General features: G+C 41.3%; 1 protein-coding gene across 6 annotated transcripts in view; it reads left to right on the top strand.

Annotated features, from left to right (window-relative positions):
- The window catches only part of LYST (lysosomal trafficking regulator), a 160,745-nt gene extending 142,606 nt beyond the window's left edge, over positions 1-18,139 (top strand). For 5 of the 6 annotated variants that reach the window (XM_061624550.1, XM_061624547.1, XM_061624549.1 and 2 more), the window contains 6 exons: positions 1,222-1,320; positions 3,456-3,595; positions 3,877-3,974; positions 10,853-11,009; positions 12,595-12,666; positions 17,030-18,139. In XM_061624550.1, coding sequence (XP_061480534.1) covers positions 1,222-1,320; positions 3,456-3,595; positions 3,877-3,974; positions 10,853-11,009; positions 12,595-12,666; positions 17,030-17,168 — 705 coding nt within the window. In that variant the 3' untranslated portion in view covers positions 17,169-18,139. The remainder of the gene's footprint in view (positions 1-1,221; positions 1,321-3,455; positions 3,596-3,876; positions 3,975-10,852; positions 11,010-12,594; positions 12,667-17,029) is intronic. The other variant, XM_061624551.1, reaches the window with a different exon arrangement.
- The last annotated feature ends 944 nt before the right edge of the window (positions 18,140-19,083 follow it).

The following is a 19,083-nucleotide window of genomic DNA, read 5'->3' as shown; positions in this document are numbered from 1 at the left end:
CCTCTATTTCCTCTTGAGCATACAGATGTAGATAAAGCCTCTAAGTTTGTGGGCATTTCTCTGCTAGTATCTATTATGTATTTATTTATTCAGTTTCTATCCCAACCCTCCTCCCATGGGTACCGAGGGCGGCAAACAACTAAGCAATAAAACAATACAATTAAAAGGAAAGAAAACATATTAAAAACATCAGAAAACATAAGGCTGTATTCAACTAACTCATTGTGCTAGTGGAAGATAGTGCAAGGATTCCTGCTAACACAATGGGTCTTCCTCCCTTGCTTCCCCCCCACCCTTCCCAAATCTGCTCTGGAGGGCTGAGAGAACCCCCAGAATAGTGCGCAGGGGGAGGAAAGGGGAGATTATTCTGTCAGTGCAAGTAGAAATGCTTGCACTGACAGAACAATCTGCTTAGCATTGTGCTGAATACAACCCATTAAGATCACCTAAAAACTTTTTTAAAACAGTCACACACCCTCAAAGTCAAGGTTGCTAAGAGCAGTCTCTTTCAGCTATCAAATGCTTGGGAAAACAGGAATGTTTTTAATTTCCTCCTGAATGTTAGTAATGAGGGTGTCAGGCACAACTCACTGGGGAGGGCATTCTACAAACAGGGAACTGCCAGGTCAGCACCCAGACGGCAGCACCCAGCGATGGCACCACCAACAGGGTCTCCCCTGCCAATCATATCTAGACTTGTTCTCTTTAGCAAAGCAGATGATTGTTCATAAAGGGAGCTGTTACCATTGTTAATATGAATGAATAGGAAATACTGAAAGAGTAACATAATAGGTCCCGAGCAATTGAGCCCAACTACACGCTTGTGCTGGCTTGCATGTGTACAGTGGGGTTTTTCTTTTCTTTTTTTGAGCAGCAGCTTCTTCTGCACTGCTCTGGAAGCTACTTCAGGCACCCCTGCAAGTTTTGATTCAGCTTCCTTTGTGACACAGAGCAACTGCTTTCAAATTATGAAAGCAAGGAGCCCTCCTATGTGGGGGTGGGTTTTCACCCTCATTAACCAGTTCTAGGTTTGTCTGTGGCTAAGACAGCTTTTAGCTGTTGCAGTTCCGAAAAACCAGCAAAACAGCTAAAGAACTGAGATGTCTGTCTTTCAGATATAAGCCACTTTGGCTGTTGAAAAGAACAGCAGAGCATAAATGTAATAATAACAAAAGTAGTTAGATACTGTTTAAATGTGTCTCACTCTTTCTTTTTTACAAGGTAACAAGTTGTGCTTGGGTATCTGACAGCTGTCAACTTTTTACTGGTAGCAGATGTGGGGTCATCACAGCATATATGAACAGATTCACAAGTAGTACGGTAAGTAAATGAAAGAAAAATAGTAACTTAAAAGTCTGGCTGTAGTAGACTGTATTTCTTTCCCCCACTGTACTGTTATTTTCCTAATCATAAATAGAAAATGTCTAGATCTGATTCAGTTTTCTGATTGGGCTCTGTCTTCTAACAAAATGTTTTCTTTATCACTGCTTAAATGGCAAAACGCTTCTGTTTTTGCTAGATAAATGAAGGTTTGGAGCCGAACTACATGTGATATAGGAGAGCCTTAAACAGATCATGTGACAGCTGCAAAATACTCCAAATTTGATAGGAAGAGCAAACCTGGAAGAGGAAGTGTAAATCCTTTTCCTTCTACCATTTTCCTGATAATAGTAACATGAACATACACACACCCGAATTGCTATTTAGTTCCGTGTGGGAAAATACAGATATCTGTATCTTTCATTGCTCCCATGAAATTTTGATGTTTTTGCAGTTGCTTTAAAATAAAAAAAAAGATGTAAATACCAGGCGATCTGATAACAGACCACTGCATTGCATGTGGTTTGGTCCTTTTAGTCCGTGAAACATTCACTTATAAAAACAAATATTTGTTTTCAGATTTGGTAAATATATGAATATTGGATTAAGATACTATTGATCAGGCCTAGGGTTTTTCCACTGAAATTATTGTTGTTTTTAAAAGCCCTCCTGATGGATAACATGAGGCAAAGTTAATCCCTTGGTCCAAGTGTGGCCCTGCAGATGTTGTTGAACTACAACTCTCATCATCCCTGGCTGTTGACCATGCTTGTTGGAGCTCATGGGAGTTGTAGTTCAGCAACATATGGAGAGTCAAAGGTTCCCCACACCTGCCTTGGTCCCTATATTCTTCCGTCCAAGCAGCTTTTCCTCTAGTTTTAGGTAGTTAGAATTTGAAAATCGTGCTTCTGATAAACAAGAATGGTGTTTTCAAGAGCTCTAAATAAATAACTACTGCATGAGTTTATATTCAGTCTATAAAGGCTCTTAACATAAATGTGGGCATTTCTCTCATGGTCTATTGCTAAGGTGTGACCATCTTTATGGGAGCCCCATAGCTCTGACACGTAGAGCAGCCAGCATGCAGTGCAGCTTCTGTGTCTAGTTAGCTTCTTAAATTAAGGCCATATGGTGTGACAGCATGTTCACTTGCATCTGTTTTGGTTTCTGTTCCCTGCTGAATAAGAATTTTGGTGGAGAGCTTGATTTAGTGCAGTGCAGGAAATATTAAGCAAGTGTTCACTAACTTATACTTAAGGATGAAGTATATACACTACAGTTCTAAATTGCCATTTCTACCTGTAATACCAGTGAAAAATCCCAATGTAGGCGTATGATTTATGACACACTGTGGGTGTGGTGGACAAGGCCTATACTTAAACACTGGTTTACTGGCACAAGAAATCTTAAGATTGGTATATAAGGGAGATAGGTCTGTTTTTAATGGGCTGTTGGAGTCTAGCAAGCCCCACTTCTGGAGTTCTAGCAAAACATTGATATGGCTAGCATATCTAGGAAAACTGTTGGGTTTTGTCTATCACCTCTGCCTTCTATTCTTATCAGCTCCTTTTATTATGATGATTCTGCATCTTAATTAGCGCTATGGCTCTTCAGAGAGGAATGGGTGGAATTAAATAGTAGTGATGTTGGGTAAACTGTTTTTCCTTTTTGCTGCAGTTTGTTCTGAGCTATGGCAATGTAAAAGACACATCTAGTTATAAATTACCCAAGTAACAATGTGTGCTGAAATACAACTCAGCTGTATAGAGCTTTTCTCTGTGCTAATAACTATGTAAGGGATTTGAAGAAGCTACCTTTCACAGCTAATACCATACTACCCATTGTTTGTCAGCCAAATTTTCAGGTTGTTGGTTTTTTTTAAGTGGCATGAATGCTTTTGACTTGAGCAACCTTCATTTATATATATTTTTGTAGCTCAAGTGGAAAAACACCATTGTACGGAATGGAAGTCATCAAATGGTACACATCGATTCAAGTGAAAATTATTATTTAAACCACACATACCCCTAAGTCTAGCATCAAATCTCTTTTGCAATATGATATTGTGCCCTCCCCATCCCCCACATCTCAATTAAAGTAAAGTTGGATCTTATTGTGAACTTGTTCCTTTTTAGCCATCCGAGATTGAAATGGAATCTCAACTGCATCTGTATGGCCATACTGCAGAGATCACCAGCTTGTTTGTCTGCAAGCCCTATAGTATAATGATAAGTGTAAGCAAAGATGGATCCTGCATCATATGGGATCTGAACAGGTACAAATAATGTTTAAATAATTTCTTTTGCTATTTTGACTGTACCCAACGACTGAAATATAAGATAGGATTTTTTTTGTTTCATTAATCATAAAATGGATGATGATAATTACTATGCCACCAGTACAACACCCAATACATTGGCACTATATAAAAGTCTAGTAGTAGGATGTTCGAAATGGATATTGGAGACAGGTGCCTTAAACAAAATATTGCTTGAAAGATTGCTAGTACTAATGCTGAAAGCTGCTCCTTTCATCACTAAACTCTGATTCTTACAGGCTTTGTTATGTGCAAAGTCTTGCTGGGCACAAGAGTCCTGTAACAGCAGTGTCTGCTAGTGAAACAACAGGTGACATTGCAACAGTTTGTGACTCAGGTAGGTGTCTTACCAAGAAGAAACAATTTAGTCATGTATCCTTAACAACCTGTGGAGGGCTGGTTCATACTATATGCCACTGAATAACAAAGAGGATAAGTAAAATTCAAAGTGCTGGTTATGACCTATAAAGCCCTATACGGCCTAGGTCCAGGCTATCTGTCAGACCGTATCTCCCTATATGAGCCTGCCCGGGCCCTGAGATCCTCAGGAGAGGCCCGTCTCTCAGTACCAACACCTTCACAAGCACGATTGGTGGGGACGCGGGATAGGGCCTTTTCGGTGGCTGCCCCCAGGCTTTGGAACTCCCTTCCGAGGGAGGCAAGAATGGCCCCCTCCCTACTGTCCTTTCGTCGGCAGGTAAAGACCTTTTTATTCCGACAGGCCTTTGGAATAGAAGATGTTTAAGGATAGCGTTTAAGAGGTGTGCGGTATTGTTTTACTGCCTTAATTGCACTATTTTTAAACTGTTTTTTGAATCATTTTAAGTGTATGTTTAAATGTTTTAATGTTGTATATAGTTTAATTCAATTTTAAATGCAGGTTTTTGTATGTTTTTATTATATGTATTCATTTTTATTTGTAAGCCGCCCTGAGTTCCAGCTTTGGAAAAAGGGTGGGGTAAAAATAAAGATAATAATAATAAATAATAATAAAATTATTCTTTTCATTGAACCGAAGTCTGATAAGTAGGGATCTACAAGCTTTCATACTGCACAGAAATATATTGGCTAGGTAACTGATTTTCAGCTATATATTGAGAACAATTTGACTAGATAACCTAACATTCAAAGAGAAAGTTGTGGCTTCCTATTATAAGAATTATTTGAAATGCTCAAGGTTTTGCAGTTTTCAAGCCTTGGCTTAGTGTGCAGACCAGTACTTGTGGTCTATTTCTTTTTAAACAAACCATGAATTGTAAGTCAAGGTTTGTTTTTGGCTTATCACTTACTGTTTGTTTGGAAAGAAACAAACCGTGAGTGCTGGTTCACATGTAATTCTAAGCCAGTGTGTGGTTTCCTCCTGTCTTGGCAAAGGAAAGTGCAAGGCAGGTGCAATTTGAGTAGCACGCACCAGCATGCTGCTAGTTCATAGTAAGCCATAATTTGTTTCAGAATGACATACCATGATGTGTGAATTAGGCCACTGAATCAGACCACTGTCAGGTAGCTCAGTATTGTCTAAGTTGACTGGCCATGGCTCTCTAGGGTTTCAGACAGGAGTTTTTGCCAACCAGGATTTCATGGTCTCCATGACAACCATGGGACTGTCCCAATATGCCATTGGCCCAACACATACTCTAGATTTGGTTTTTGCATCTGGACATGGAGTTGGTGATCTGAATGTGGGGGGCCTTACATCAGTCCCACTGTCATGGACAGATCACTGCTTGCTGAAGTTTAGACTTACAGCGGCTTTTCCCCTCTGCAAGGGTGAGGGACCTATTAAGTTGGTCCGCCCCCAGAGACTAATGGATCCGGATGGTTTCCAAAGGGCTCTGGGGAGTTTTCCGGTTGATAGGGCTGGCTCTCCTGTCGAAACCCTGGTTGAACTGTGGAATACAGAAATGACCCGGGCGGTTGACATGATTGCTCCTGAGCGCCCTCTCCTGTGTAGAGCTCGTACAGCTCCATGGTATACCCCAGAGCTGAGAGCGATGAAACAATATAGGAGACGGCTTGAGTGCAGATGGAGACGAACTCCTAGTGGATGCAATTGCACACTGGTAAGTGCCTATGGTAAGCTGTATTTAGGGGCAGTGAGGGCAGCAAAAAAACAATATTTTGCTGCCACTATCAAATCATCAATCTGCCGCCCAGCGGAGCTCTTCAGAATTGTCCGGGGGCTATTACACTCTGGCCCCAAGGACATGGTAGAACCATCTGAGGCCCACTGTAATGAATTTGCTAGGCACTTCCAGGATAAAATCTTTAGCATCCGCCAGGACTTAGACTCCAGTGTTATAGCAGGTGAATCAAGCGAGGTATCCAGAGCACAGCCTTGTCCCAACTTCTTGGATGAGTTTCAGTTGGTGCAGCTTGAGGATGTTGACAAGGTGCTTGGACAGGTTCGTGCAACCACATCTGTGCTGGATCCTTGCCCTTCTTGGCTAATAAAAGCTAGCAGGGATGGAACAGCCGGCTGGGCCAGGGAAGTGATCAATGCCTTTCTGCGAGAGGGGGTGGTCCCTGGCAGCCTGAAAGAGGCAGTAATGAGACCACTCCTGAAGAGGCCCTCCCAGGACCCAGAAAATCTTAATAACTATAGGCTGGTAGCAAATGTTCCATTCCTGGGCAAGGTCCTTGAACGAGCGGTTGCAGGCCAGCTCCAGACACTCTTGCATGAGACCAATTATCTGGATCCATTTCAGTCAGGTTTCAGGCCTGGTTTTGTCACAGAAACAGCCTTGGTCGCCCTGTATGATGACCTTTGTCGGGAGAGAGACAGGGGGAGTGTAACTCTGTTGATTCTCCTTGATCTCTCAGCGGCTTTCGATATCATCGACCATGGTATCCTTCTGGGGAGACTGGCTGAGTTAGGAGTGGGAGGTACTGCATTACGGTGGTTCCACTCCTACTTGGCAGGTCGGCTCCAGAAGGTGGTGCCTGGGGAACATTGGTCGGCACCCTGGACTCTCCAGTATGGGGTTCCGCAGGGGTCAGTTCTGTCCCCCATGCTGTTCAACATCTACATGAAACCATTGTGTGCGGTCATCCGGAGCTTTGGAGTTCATTGCCATCAGTATGCTGATGACACGCAGCTCTGTTTCTCCTTTTCATCTTCTTCAGGTGAGGCTGTCAATGTGCTGAACCGGCACCTGGCTGCGACAATGGACTGGATGAGGGCTAATAAACTGAGGCTCAATCCAGACAAGACTGAGATGCTGTTAGTGGGTGGTTCTTCTGACCGGATGGTGGATGTCCAACCTGTCCTGGATGGGGTTGCACTCCCCCTGAAGGAGCAGGTTCATAGCTTGGGGGTTCTCCTAGAATCATCTCTGTCACTTGAGGCTCAGGTAGCCTCGGTGGCATGGAGTGCCTTCTACCAACTATGGTTGGTGGCCCAACTACGTCCCTATCTGGACAGGGATAACCTGGCTTCAGTTGTCCATGCTCTGGTAACCTCCACATTAGATTACTGCAATGCACTCTATGTGGGGCTGCCTTTGAAGACGGTTCGGAAAGTGCAGCTTGTGCAAAATGCAGCGGCCAGATTGGTAACAGGGACCAGATGGTTCGAACATATAAAACCAATTCTGGCCCACTTGCACTGGCTGCCTGTATGTTTCCGAGCTTGATTCAAGGTGCTGGTTTTAACCAATAAAGCCTTACACATACCTGATGGAACGCCTCTCCAGATACGAACCCACCCGTACACTACGTTCAAGATCAAAGGCCTTCCTCCAGGTGCCTACTCCGAGGGAAGCTCGGAGGGTGGCAACAAGGGAGAGGGCCTTCTCAGTGGTGGCCCCCAAATTATGGAATGATGTTGATGACGAGGTGCGCCTGGCGCCAACACTGTTATCTTTTCGGCGCCAGCTCAAGACTTTCCTTTTCTCCCAGGCATTTTTCATGTGTTTTTAAATTGTTTTTATATTGTTTTGAATTTTAAAGTTGTGTTTTAAATTGTTTTTAAAACATGTTTTAAAATTGTATATTTGTTTTAATGTTTTTGATTGCTGTAAACCGCCCAGAGAGCTTCGGCTATGGGGCAGTATACAAGTGCAATAAATAAATAAAAATAAATAAAACCCTTCCTGGCAATGCTTGGGGCTGAACCTGGAACCTTCTGCATGTAAAGATTGTGCTCTTCCACTGAGGTATGTCCCCTCCAATCTAAAGGCCTTGTTGGCATGCACTAGCAAAGACTGACCCACTAAATTGGTGTGGGGAACAGATCCTTATCACCACTGCATGCCAACTTTGACAGGAAGGCAGGAACATCCATAATAACACAATGGGACACTTGTCAAAGTTCAAAAGAGGTCACCAGCCAGCTGATCATTGGCTAGAGCAACCTCCTCTGACGATACGCTTTCAGTGCTAAACAACTGACTGGCTCTGGAGTAAGCTTTCAATGAAAGCTGATTGTCTGTTAGAGGGAGCCCCTTTTGGAGTCTCAGCAGAGAAGGCAGTTTGTATTCAAGGTGCTGTGGAAAGTGCTTTCAATACAAAATGCTTCGTTTAGAAAGAAAAACAAATGCTCATTTTAAAGACAGTGTCTTCTTTCCAAAAGAAACTTGCAAAGCCTCTTGTGCGGTGCTTCCCAAGAGCCCACAATCTGTGATAGGCTTTGCAAGCCCTGTCCTTGGGGCTTGGCAGGCAAGTATTGCTTAGCTAAAAAAGCCTGGGAGGGCCCCACGGGAAGGCCTTGGTGGGCCTAATTAGGCCCATAGACATGAGCTTCCACACACCCACAGCAAAAGGTATCAGATGAGATCCAAAGAGCCCCTTGTGCTTACCTGAGCCTTCTTTCACAAACTGAGTGATTATCAAACTATCTGCAGCCCCTTATGCATCATTTAATGCAGTTCTAGAGGGTCCTTTAACGTTCAGCAGTCGAGGGGAGCAGTATAGCTGGATGGTAGGAAGGGAGACCTGAAAGTCTCCAGATTGTTACACAGAACACTCTGCATCCCTGTAAATTCTGGACATAATGTTTCCTGGGTGAAATGATGGTATATTGTTAACATCTATATGCATGCTAACACAAGGATGTGTGTGATCTTGTGGCCTCTCAGAGATGTAATTGTTTAACTAGCTCATAAGGAGTTTGAATTCTCTGAAGTTATGGCCCTAATGCCAGATTTGTTATCCAAGATATTCTGTTACAAAAACTCCTAAGGGGGGCATACAACCCCAAATTGTTTTTCTTAAAATTATATCTTCTCCTTGCCTCCTGATAGTAAATAATTGGCAGCATGGGGACTGTATTAAAGTGTTCATTAACTATGGATGCAAAATCAGGACAGCGTTCCCGTTGCCTCTGAAGTGGAATTAAAACAAGCAACGTAGGTGTTCTAAAAGAGAAGGTTCCAGAACAGAATGAGGATTTTCTGTAGATATTTGTAGGTTACTGCAGATCTCTAGAGACTGAAATAATTTATCAGCAAGTCTCTAAAATCTTAGAGATTAATGATTAGTTTACACCTTCATTCATTTCTGCTCTTCAACCTGAGCTAAAGGTAACAATTTCAGTCACTGGAGTATTTGAAGGTAACGTGGGGGATGGGGTGAGCATGTGAAATGTATTACATTTCTAGATATTATTTTTAAGCTGTCCCTTTCCCTCAATAATTCAAAGCTAATAATCACCAGCAATTTTTCAAGCCTTCTTGTTGCTAGCTGTCTCTTTATACATTCATATTGGGATAAAAACTTTTCTCTTTATACTGATGGCTTTCTTATTTTGTTGATTGGCTGGTGAAGTTTAGTCAAAAGTCACATCCAGGGCTGTGTATACAAGTATGCGGCTTTGCTGGTTCAGACCAAAGCTCAATGTACTCCAGCACCCTTTCTCTAATCACACACTTCTGGAAAACCTCATAGGGAAGTTATCATGGGTATCATCCTTCCTTGTTGTCATCCCTTGGAATCTGGTAATAGGAATTAAGGTTAATCTGATGAAGAGGAGGGCAGGAAATGATCTAATGGACTTAGGTTTTGGGAAGACTGATTTTGGTTGAAGAGTAGGATAAGCTTCTTAATAGCATGAGCAGTTCAACAGTGGGGCTAATCACCAGGTGGGTGGTGGGTTCTTCCTTGCCGGAGATCTTCAGATAGAGGCTGGACAGCCATATGCTGGGGATGTTCTAGTTCTGGATTCCCTGCGCAGAGCAGAGGGTTGGATTAGATGGCCTTTGAGACCTTCAACACTATGATTCTGTTCATCTGGAGGTTCAGTTCTGTTTGTTAATTTAGTGAAGTAATGGACAAATAATTCAGTTTGTCAGTCTGCACACCAAGGATAGGTTTTACATAGCCTAGATAGATTTTCTTCCAGCTGTGTAGAGGAAGGTATGGCAGGGTGGATGCTCCAGTCACACTGATCTAATACTATTGTGGAAGTGTCAGCTGAAGGCAATTTTCTGCATTCCCGTTTAGGCCATAAGACATTTCCCAAGGGGGAAATATACATTTCTCCAGTATATCCCTAAGCCAGCCTTTTCCACCAGTGTGCCTCCAGATGTTGTTGGACCACAACTCCCATCAGCCTCAGCCAGCATTGCCAATGGTCAGGAAAGATGGGAGTTGTGGTCCAACAACATCTGGAGGCACACTGGTTGGGAAAGGCTGCCCTAAGCATAGGCCAGCAATGTGGACTGCACAGCTTGCATTGATTCTGTGCTGGTCTTTCCATCAGTTGTGTGGCTATAGCTTGTGTGTCTTCACAGGGGGCACTAGAAATAAAAGTTTTCTTTGTTGCTGGTCCTTGGTATATCCCTTTTTAACAGATGTTTTTGTTTTCTAGTGCTGCAAATGACTTTGAGAAGTTGCTGTTATCTAAAAAGCAGTATATGAATGTTTGAAATGAAATAAATAATGTTAAAAATGTTTGAGATCCTAACAATTCAGGGAAGATAGGGTGCCCCTTACATTGACACAGATGTCTCCCTAGAGTTTAGTAGTTACTTATAATTGGTTACTTATAATTGTCTAATGATAGCGCTAGAGCTTCTATGTAATACATTTGGGTTTTAGGGTTTTTTTGACATTGCTACTGCCAGAAAAATATTCTATAATATTAGTGCTTGCATATAACTGGATGCTAGTCCTTCATTCCTTTGATCCATTTGAGTGGCCTTTTAGGTAGTGTATTGCTTCACCTTGATCATGATCTGGATTTTATGTGGCTAATGCAGTTCTCTTGTATTTCAGTTGGCGGCGGCAGTGATCTGAGACTTTGGACAGTTAATGGTGATCTTGTGGGACATGTGCACTGTAGAGAAATTATATGCTCTGTTGCTTTCTCTAACCAGCCTGAAGGAGTCTCTATCAATGTAATTGCTGGAGGGCTAGAAAATGGAGTTGTAAGGTGAGTTATGTTATGTTAGCGTCTATTTCTAGGCTGCCTTTCGGCCACAAAGGCCCCCAAGGCGGCTCACACACAAATAGAAAAGCATAAATACAAATCAAAACAACACAATCTACAAGAATTCAAACCAACAAAATTATAACATTTCTAAAAAGCAACAACAACTACAAACAAAAAGCAGACATCATCTTGGTAAAGGACAGTCCCCAGAAAACGTCACTAAGAGCAGGGGGCAAAACAGCAATACCTCTCAGTCTGCAGCTCCTCCTGATAAGATCCAAGCAGAGGGGTGGGGCAAGGCAGGTGGAAAAGCTTGCCCCTTGATGGTCCCAGCACAGTCTCATCCCTGCAGCAATATACAATAGTGAGTGGCTATGATAGACAATTTTCCTTTAGGATTGTATATGCTTCTTATAGAAGCTACAGTGCACTCTTTGGGAAACCGTGTGCCATACTTCTCTGACCTAGCAACTGTTCTTAAGATGTGTATAGTTGCTTATTTCTGTGGGAACAATGGGAATAACTATCTCCATATTCCTGTGGTGATTCTACTTTCACAGATTAACTGTCCAAGGTTGTGAAGGAGAGAGGGTGCTCTTGCTCAGAGAGGGCAATTTTGCAGTAGATGAAAAAGAGCCTTTTTGCTCTTTAAAAAAAACAAAAAAAACCCTGCAAGACGTTTTACTCTAATATTGTCTGTATTGTCCAAAAAGAAGATTTTTTTTCCTGAAATGGTAGGTACTGATGTAAGGAGCAGGTAGCCAAGCACAATTTCTCTCTCTCTCTTTTTAAGGGCTATGTATGTGCTTATGTGATATGTACCTGTTACTCGGAGGGGAGGGGAGCATCTGGCTGGCCACATTTGGAAACAGGATGCTAGAACAGATGACCCTTTTGGTTTGATTCAGCAGCCCATCTTAAGCTCATATGGCCTGGATATTGTTGGCTGTTTTGCTCTTGGATGTAATCTGGGGGTGGGGGAGATGCGTCTAGGCTATTGCCAGAACTGCCAATGACACTGGGAATGAAGGAAGGAGGGCAACTCCATCAAGTCCCCTCCTGTGAGGATTGCAACTGCCATCATCAGCCAGAATCTATTTAAATTGAGCTATATATCTGCATTATAGGAACTGGTGCCTCAACTTACTTACCCCCTCCCCCCCATCCAGTTTTCCTTGTGTGTCATGTCTTTTGGGTTGTAAGCCTCAGGGCAGGGACTGCCTTTACTACTGATTTTTTGTAAGCTGCTGTCTGAGCATTTTTGGCTGTAAGAGTGGGGTATAAGTAAATAAATAAATAAATAAATAAATGTTGTCCATGACAGTCACACTAAATGTATATATGCATTAGAATAGAAGGCTTGTGATTTTGAGGGCTTACTTGGATTTTTTAGGGTACAGCTTGAAAGATTACAAAACTCTGCAGCACAACTCTGACCAGAGACCCTGGCAGGACACAAAATAAGATGAATGAGTGTGCCATGTTCAGTGATAGCCCTACAATACTGCAGCCAAATCTCTGAAAAGCTTTTTCTGTAATTGGGTTGTATACGGTAGCAGTTATTTTTGTCTTTTCTTTTTCTTAGATTGTGGAGCACGTGGGATCTGAAACCTGTGCGGGAAATTACATTTCCTAAATCAAATAAACCTATTGTAAGGTAAATTAAAAAAATTAACTTTGTAACACGTAGCAATTTACTGGTAGGCCATGAAAACATTATTTTCAACGTAAATTGGTTCCTTTAAAAACTGTTTTTAAAGTTTCTTTTATAGATAATTTTGAAAACTGTATGGTGGACATCATAATCTAGAAATAGTACTTTACTCTCATGGGAACTAAGATTAACATGAAGTTAACTATACCCACAATGTCTTCTGTATTATACAGCCACGAGAGTGGCTGTATACTATATCCAGAGTGGATTTTTCACATTCCACAATGTTAAATTGGAAAAAAAAACACCATGCCATTCTGATGCTTCCCATAAGCTCATTTCAAAACAAAACCTTACAAAACTTATAGTCCTGAACTCAGAAATGCTTGCTTAACAACCCTCTAAATTTTCATGGCGATACACAAAAGAGAGAAAAAACCTCGAGAGCCCTTTTGGATTTTTTCTCTCAGAGTCCTCATAATCTGTTGAAATTCATTAAAAATCACAGTGAGCTATGTTCACAGAGTACCTGTAATCCTATTACTGTCCTTGCCCCATACTCTGACCTTCATCTTCTGCAGTTTAAAAGTTAAAAAAATGCCTGGCTGATTTTTAATTAATTTAAGAAATTTTGGCTTGAACCCAATGATAGTGTCGGGTATGCTCAGTAAGAACCAACTATCAGAGTTCTAAAAGCCAGACTCACAGCTGCTTGGCTTGGCTAATCAAGGGGCCACACTCACACCAGACTTTGATTTCACTAAAGACGGTCATGGCTTCCCCCAAAGAATCCTGGGAAGGGTGCTGAGGGGAGCCTGTTATTCCCCTGACAGAGCTCCAGTGGCCAGAGTGGTTTAACAGTCAGCCACTCTGATTGAAGGTCTGTGAGGGGGAACAGGGCATCTCCTAGCAATTCTCAGCACCCTTCGCTAACTACACTTCCCAGGATTCTTTGGGAGAAGACATGACTGTCCAAAGTGAAATAAATGTCTTGTGTGGATGTGGCCAAGGACAGCTTTGGTTTAAATTTGTGTGGATGTGTCTACTGTAGAATAAAAAGGTGGGGGAAATGCTGAAAAGCAATGATACTGTTCACAGTATTTTCCTTTTTGAAAGGTAAGGGGGTTCCCCACTGCCCAGTGTCCACCCACCCAATCTCCTCCCCTCCCCCACCTCTTACCCTACTTGCCCCTCCCCCCGGTTCAGTGTTGGACTACAACCTGGAGACCAGGGTTTGAATCCCCACACAGCCATGAAGCTCACTCGGTGACCTTGGGGCAGTCACTGCCTCTCAGCCTCAGAGTAAGGCAATGATAAAACCACCTCTAAATACCATTTACCATGAAAACCTATTCATAGGGTCACCATAAGTCGGGATCGACTTGAAGTCATTCCATTTCCATTTTCAAACATGATTTCACAGAAATACATCCCATTGAACTCAAAAAGTATGCAAATGATCAAACCCTCCCTTCTCCTCCCTCCTATCCCCTCCTTCTTGCCCCTTCCCTCCTGCTTCCTTTGCCCCTCCCTACCCATCCCCATCCCCTTCCAATCACCTCCTTCCCCCTCTTCCCCTTCCTCCTCCCCATGGTCAGTTTTACCTATCTTAAGTATGATTGCATGGGAGTAAATTCCATTGAACTCTATAAGCATGCAAATGATCAAACCTGCCCTCCCCCTTCCTTTGCCCCCTCCAATCCGCTCCTTCCCCTCCCCCCTCCCTCTCCTCCTCCCCCATGGTCAGTTCTACCTATCCTAACCATGATTGCATGGGAGTAAATCCCATGAAACTCAATAAGCATGCAAATGATCAGACCTGCCTTTTCCTTCCTTCCCCTCTCCTTTCCCTTCCTCCTCCCCTCCCCTCTTCGGTCTTCCTCCTCTCCTGCCCACTCCAGCCCTCTCCCCCCCCCCGGTCAGTTTTACTTATCCTAAGCATGATTGCACAGGAGTAAATCCCACTGAACAATAAACATACAAATGATCAAACCTGTCCTCCTCCCCTCACCCTCCTGCCTGCTCCTATCCCCCTCCTCCCCTCTGCCCTCCCTCCTCCTCCTCCTCCTCCCCCCGTTCCCGTCCCCTGTGGTCAGTTTCACCTATCCTGAGCATGATTGCAAGGGAATAAATCCCACTGATCTTAATAAGCATGCAAATGATCAATCCATTCTCAGCAAACTTGCACAGGATCCCATTTCTTACCTGCTGGATTTAAAAGCAGGGAAATTCACTAATAGGCAAAAAACCTTGCGGTTCAAGAACATACCTATAGCTCACAGATATTTCTATCAAACTTTAAAAAGCAGAGAAATTGGGCAGCTATAGTGAATGCACCAGGGGAACAGGAGACCTGACTTCCTCTCTCAGATTTTGGACTGCCCTACAAATTTGTCAAAATGCAAACACAATTTGGGTTGGTCTTTCACAGTCCAATCTACTTGCTGTGTAGCTTGGAGGAATTTGGTAATGTGCCTCTGAACATATGGTGAGTGGTGGCAACACCTGCAATCAGCCCAAATAATAGAAAGAAGACATGTGTGTGCTGATCTTGTTTTAGCAGGGAGGAAGCAACATTATTAAGACAGTTGATATAGTTCAGATGGTCACTTTAAATATGTCTGATTTACTTTGCAGTTTTAGTGACATTTCCTATAGGAAATCATTTTCTTTTGTTTCTATTTCTGTGAATATGTGTACAGCAACACTTTGCAAAATTTACACTAAAAAACTCCAAAAATAATTGTGGAATAATGGCAGTGACTCTATGTTTTTAATTGACCGTGCCCACCTTGCCTTAAATGAAGTGGTTTAAACATAGCAGGCTGAAAACTTGCATCCTCTTTTTTTCAACAGCTACAGTCATTGCTAAAGTAGCAACATATTGTAATCCGTCTGATTTTACATCAAACTGCAATTTCAGATTCAACTGTTAATGCACCCAAAATAGAAATAGAACATAACCTCCAGTTTCAAACACAAAAGGCTAGCTTCACCATTCATATGACATTGACCAGTAAAAAGGCTTTGAAATTAATAAAAATAAATTTCAGATTTCTAGGTTGAAAAATGAGAGAAATAAATTTTTCTAGATTAGATTCTCTGTAGAAACATTATTAACACAGGAAAGAAGCAAAGTAAGAAGAACACCAACAAACATACAAAAATATAATTCTCCATCTTTGGAGATTGCAGGTATTGCCACCACTCGCCATATGCTCAGAGGCACATTACCAAATTCTTTCAAGCTATACAGGAAGTGGATTGGACTGTGAAAGACCAACCCAAATTCTGTTTGCATTTTGACAAATTTGTAGGGCCATCCAATATCTCAGAAAGGAAGTCAGGTCTCCAATTTCCCTGCTTTTGAAAGTTTGATAGAAATATCTGTGGGCTATAGGTATGTTCTTAAACCGCAAGGTTTTTTGCCTATTAGTGAATTAAAATACACTATAGATAATCTGCCCAGTTGATTTGGAAGTGGTGGCCTCTCTCTTCTAGCCAAAGAAAATGCTATGGGGTGTCTCTTCATAAAGTAGCTCCTTATAAAGATTATTTGTTTCAGAATGTGTAAGATGTTTAAAGAATACCTGAGCAGTGTACAAAAATAGAATATCAAACATGGTACAAAGCATAAAACAATATTAAAAGCATCAAGCCAGCAAGAACAGCAGTAGTAAAATGGACTTATTTGGGAAGACATGGAATAAAAGATGTTTTCAACAAATGTAAAAACATAGCAATATTAGGGATTGCTTCATTTGTAGGGGAAAATGATTCCTTTAGTCACAACTCTAAAGATGATGCTGATTCTTCAAGCTGTCTTTGTAACATGGTTACAGCTTCTGTTCTGTTGGAGTCCATGTCACACCGGTAACTGTTGAAATGGGGAGGCCATGTAGACGACATAATAGCTTCCATGCCAGTATGCTGGAGGGATGAATTAATTCTGTTGAAAATATCAAAAGTGCAACTGAAATATGGTTGAATATGCTTTCCAGCACAAGAGGATGCAGGGGAAGGTGCAGCAAACAGATTTCAAGGAATTAAAATTAAGCAAGGGTGAGAGTAGACTTGGTGTGTGCCAGTTTTTCCTGGGACTTATTCAGGGGTGAATAGGGAAGAGCTGCTGCAGACATTCCTAGCATTGTACATTGACTCAGTTGTACACAGCATGGTGTTTTGTGTGAAACATTTTTAGAACGGCAGGATGCAAATCTTGGAAATAGCTGTCTCAGTATGAGCATATTAAAACTACATCTTTACTCTCTCCTCCACCCCACCCCCACGCCTTTGAGGAAAATCCTTAAGCCTTTAAAATATTCAATAACCTGTGAGATTGTTTTATTTTTCAAATTCTTTACAGCCTTACATTTTCCTGTGATGGCCATCACTTGTACACAGCAAATAATGAAGGAACTGTTATTGCTTGGTGTCGCAAGGACCAACAGCGCTTGAAGCTTCCCATGTTCTACTCATTCCTTAGCAGCTATGCAGCTGGCTGATGGCTCTTCCTGCTCCTTGGCCTTGGTTACTGTTGAAGCGTGTTTAGTCCAGGGTAGATTATAGAACTTCTTTGGCTTAACTGGATTTTGAAATCCTTTGAACATCTTCATGATAACTGAGAGCAGATTAGCAATGTATAAGTGAAAGCCTGCTATGTATGCTCATGCAACAGACCATATCATGGTTGTAGGAAAGTTCTGGTCTACTTTTTTGGTACCAGGATAGAATAGAGGCACTAACCCAGAAGTTTAAATGCTGCAATGTATAATGTAAAAATATTTTTACAAATCATTCCATGGACATGTATATTCTAAATCTTGAAACACAAGTGGTGACTTTTGCCCCTTTTTGTTGTATAAATATAAAATAGAATTAAAATACTTCAAAGATTTATAATAAAAAGTCAGTGTTTGTGTTTAACTTATTAGACTGCAGTACACCTGACTCTAAACACCACCACCACCAGCAGCGTTTTAAAATCAAGAACTCAAATTTGCTTTTCAGAGAAGCAAATTATCTCTGTAGGTGTCTCTGTACCAACATTGTTGAAATACTAGAAGTATACTTCTATGGAATGTGATTTTCTTTACTCACTGTCTTCTTAATTTATATCAGATCATAGATTTATAGCAGGTAAAGTATATATGTACCTGTAATTTAATAAGCAAAAGTGTTCTGACAACATGAAGCATTACAGAGATTTTTCAAAATAATTTTAAATTGTATGTATATGCAAAACTAACAGTTCTGAATCCAAAAGACTGGAACAGCTTGTGGTTTACTCTCTGGAGGTCAAGAATGGAAGAAAGGAAGAAGCAGTAGCAGAAATATGCTGCTGTTTGTCATATAATAATTGTAAAACCTCTGTGACGGGAAAGAAAAGAGAATTATGACAATTTAAGCAACTAAGTTCAGTTCAGATATTGAATCTCAATCAAAACTATTTTTCCAATTTGGTTTTAGCAAGAGTGAGAGATTGAAAAAGAATTAATACCATAATTAAAATAGTTTAAAATTTTAAAAAACGGCACATTTCATATTTTGCTAATATACTTATAAACAGTTATACACACAGAACATGGATTTACAGAATATGAATTCATACATTTTATTTTATTTTTTTAAACATGTATTTAAATATAGTTATGTTTTCAGCATAATCCCCCTTTGTTAAAACCAAATTGTAATAATAGTTTGAGTGGAGGTTCACTATTTACAGCAGGTATGAGGAACCTTTGGCCCTCCAGGTGTTGCTGAACTGCAGCTTCTGTCATCTCTGGCCATTGGCCATGCTTGTTAGGGCTGGTGGGAGTTGTAGTTCAGCAACATCTCGAGAGCCAAAGGTTCCCCACTGCAGATTTATAGCCTTTAAAATTCAGTTCATACAATTCTGAAACTTACAATAGCTTTCTCATATGATTAATTCAATAAATAATTGATTCAACTATCTGGAATATACAGTATGCTGTATAAGTGCATCTACTCTTTCTTGGGAATAATTAAATAATCCTAGAATACCATTGATGGATTAATTTATACCTTTTCCACATTCTACATCTTTAATTTAGATCTTTCCTTTCATTCATTTCATTTTCATTTTATTAAATTTATATACCGCCCATAGCCGAAGCTCCCTGGGCGGTTCACAACAATCAGCATAAAATACAATGAAACACATATTTAAAACAGTTTTTTAAAAGCTTAAAATATAAACTTAAAAACATAAACATTTTTACACATACTAAAATGCCTGGGAAAAGAGGAAAGTTTTAACCTGGCGCCGAAAAGATAGTAATGTCGGCGCCAGGCGTACCTCGTCAGGAAGACTATTCCATAATTCGGGGGCCGCCACTGAGAAGGCCCTCTTTCTTGTCGCCACCCTCCGAGCCTCCGTCTGAGTAGGCACCCGGAGGA

This window comes from Rhineura floridana, chromosome 4 (assembly GCF_030035675.1).
Source record: "Rhineura floridana isolate rRhiFlo1 chromosome 4, rRhiFlo1.hap2, whole genome shotgun sequence".
Taxonomy (NCBI): Eukaryota; Metazoa; Chordata; class Lepidosauria; order Squamata; family Rhineuridae; genus Rhineura; species Rhineura floridana.
This window is presented reverse-complemented; position numbering and strand designations above follow the sequence as displayed.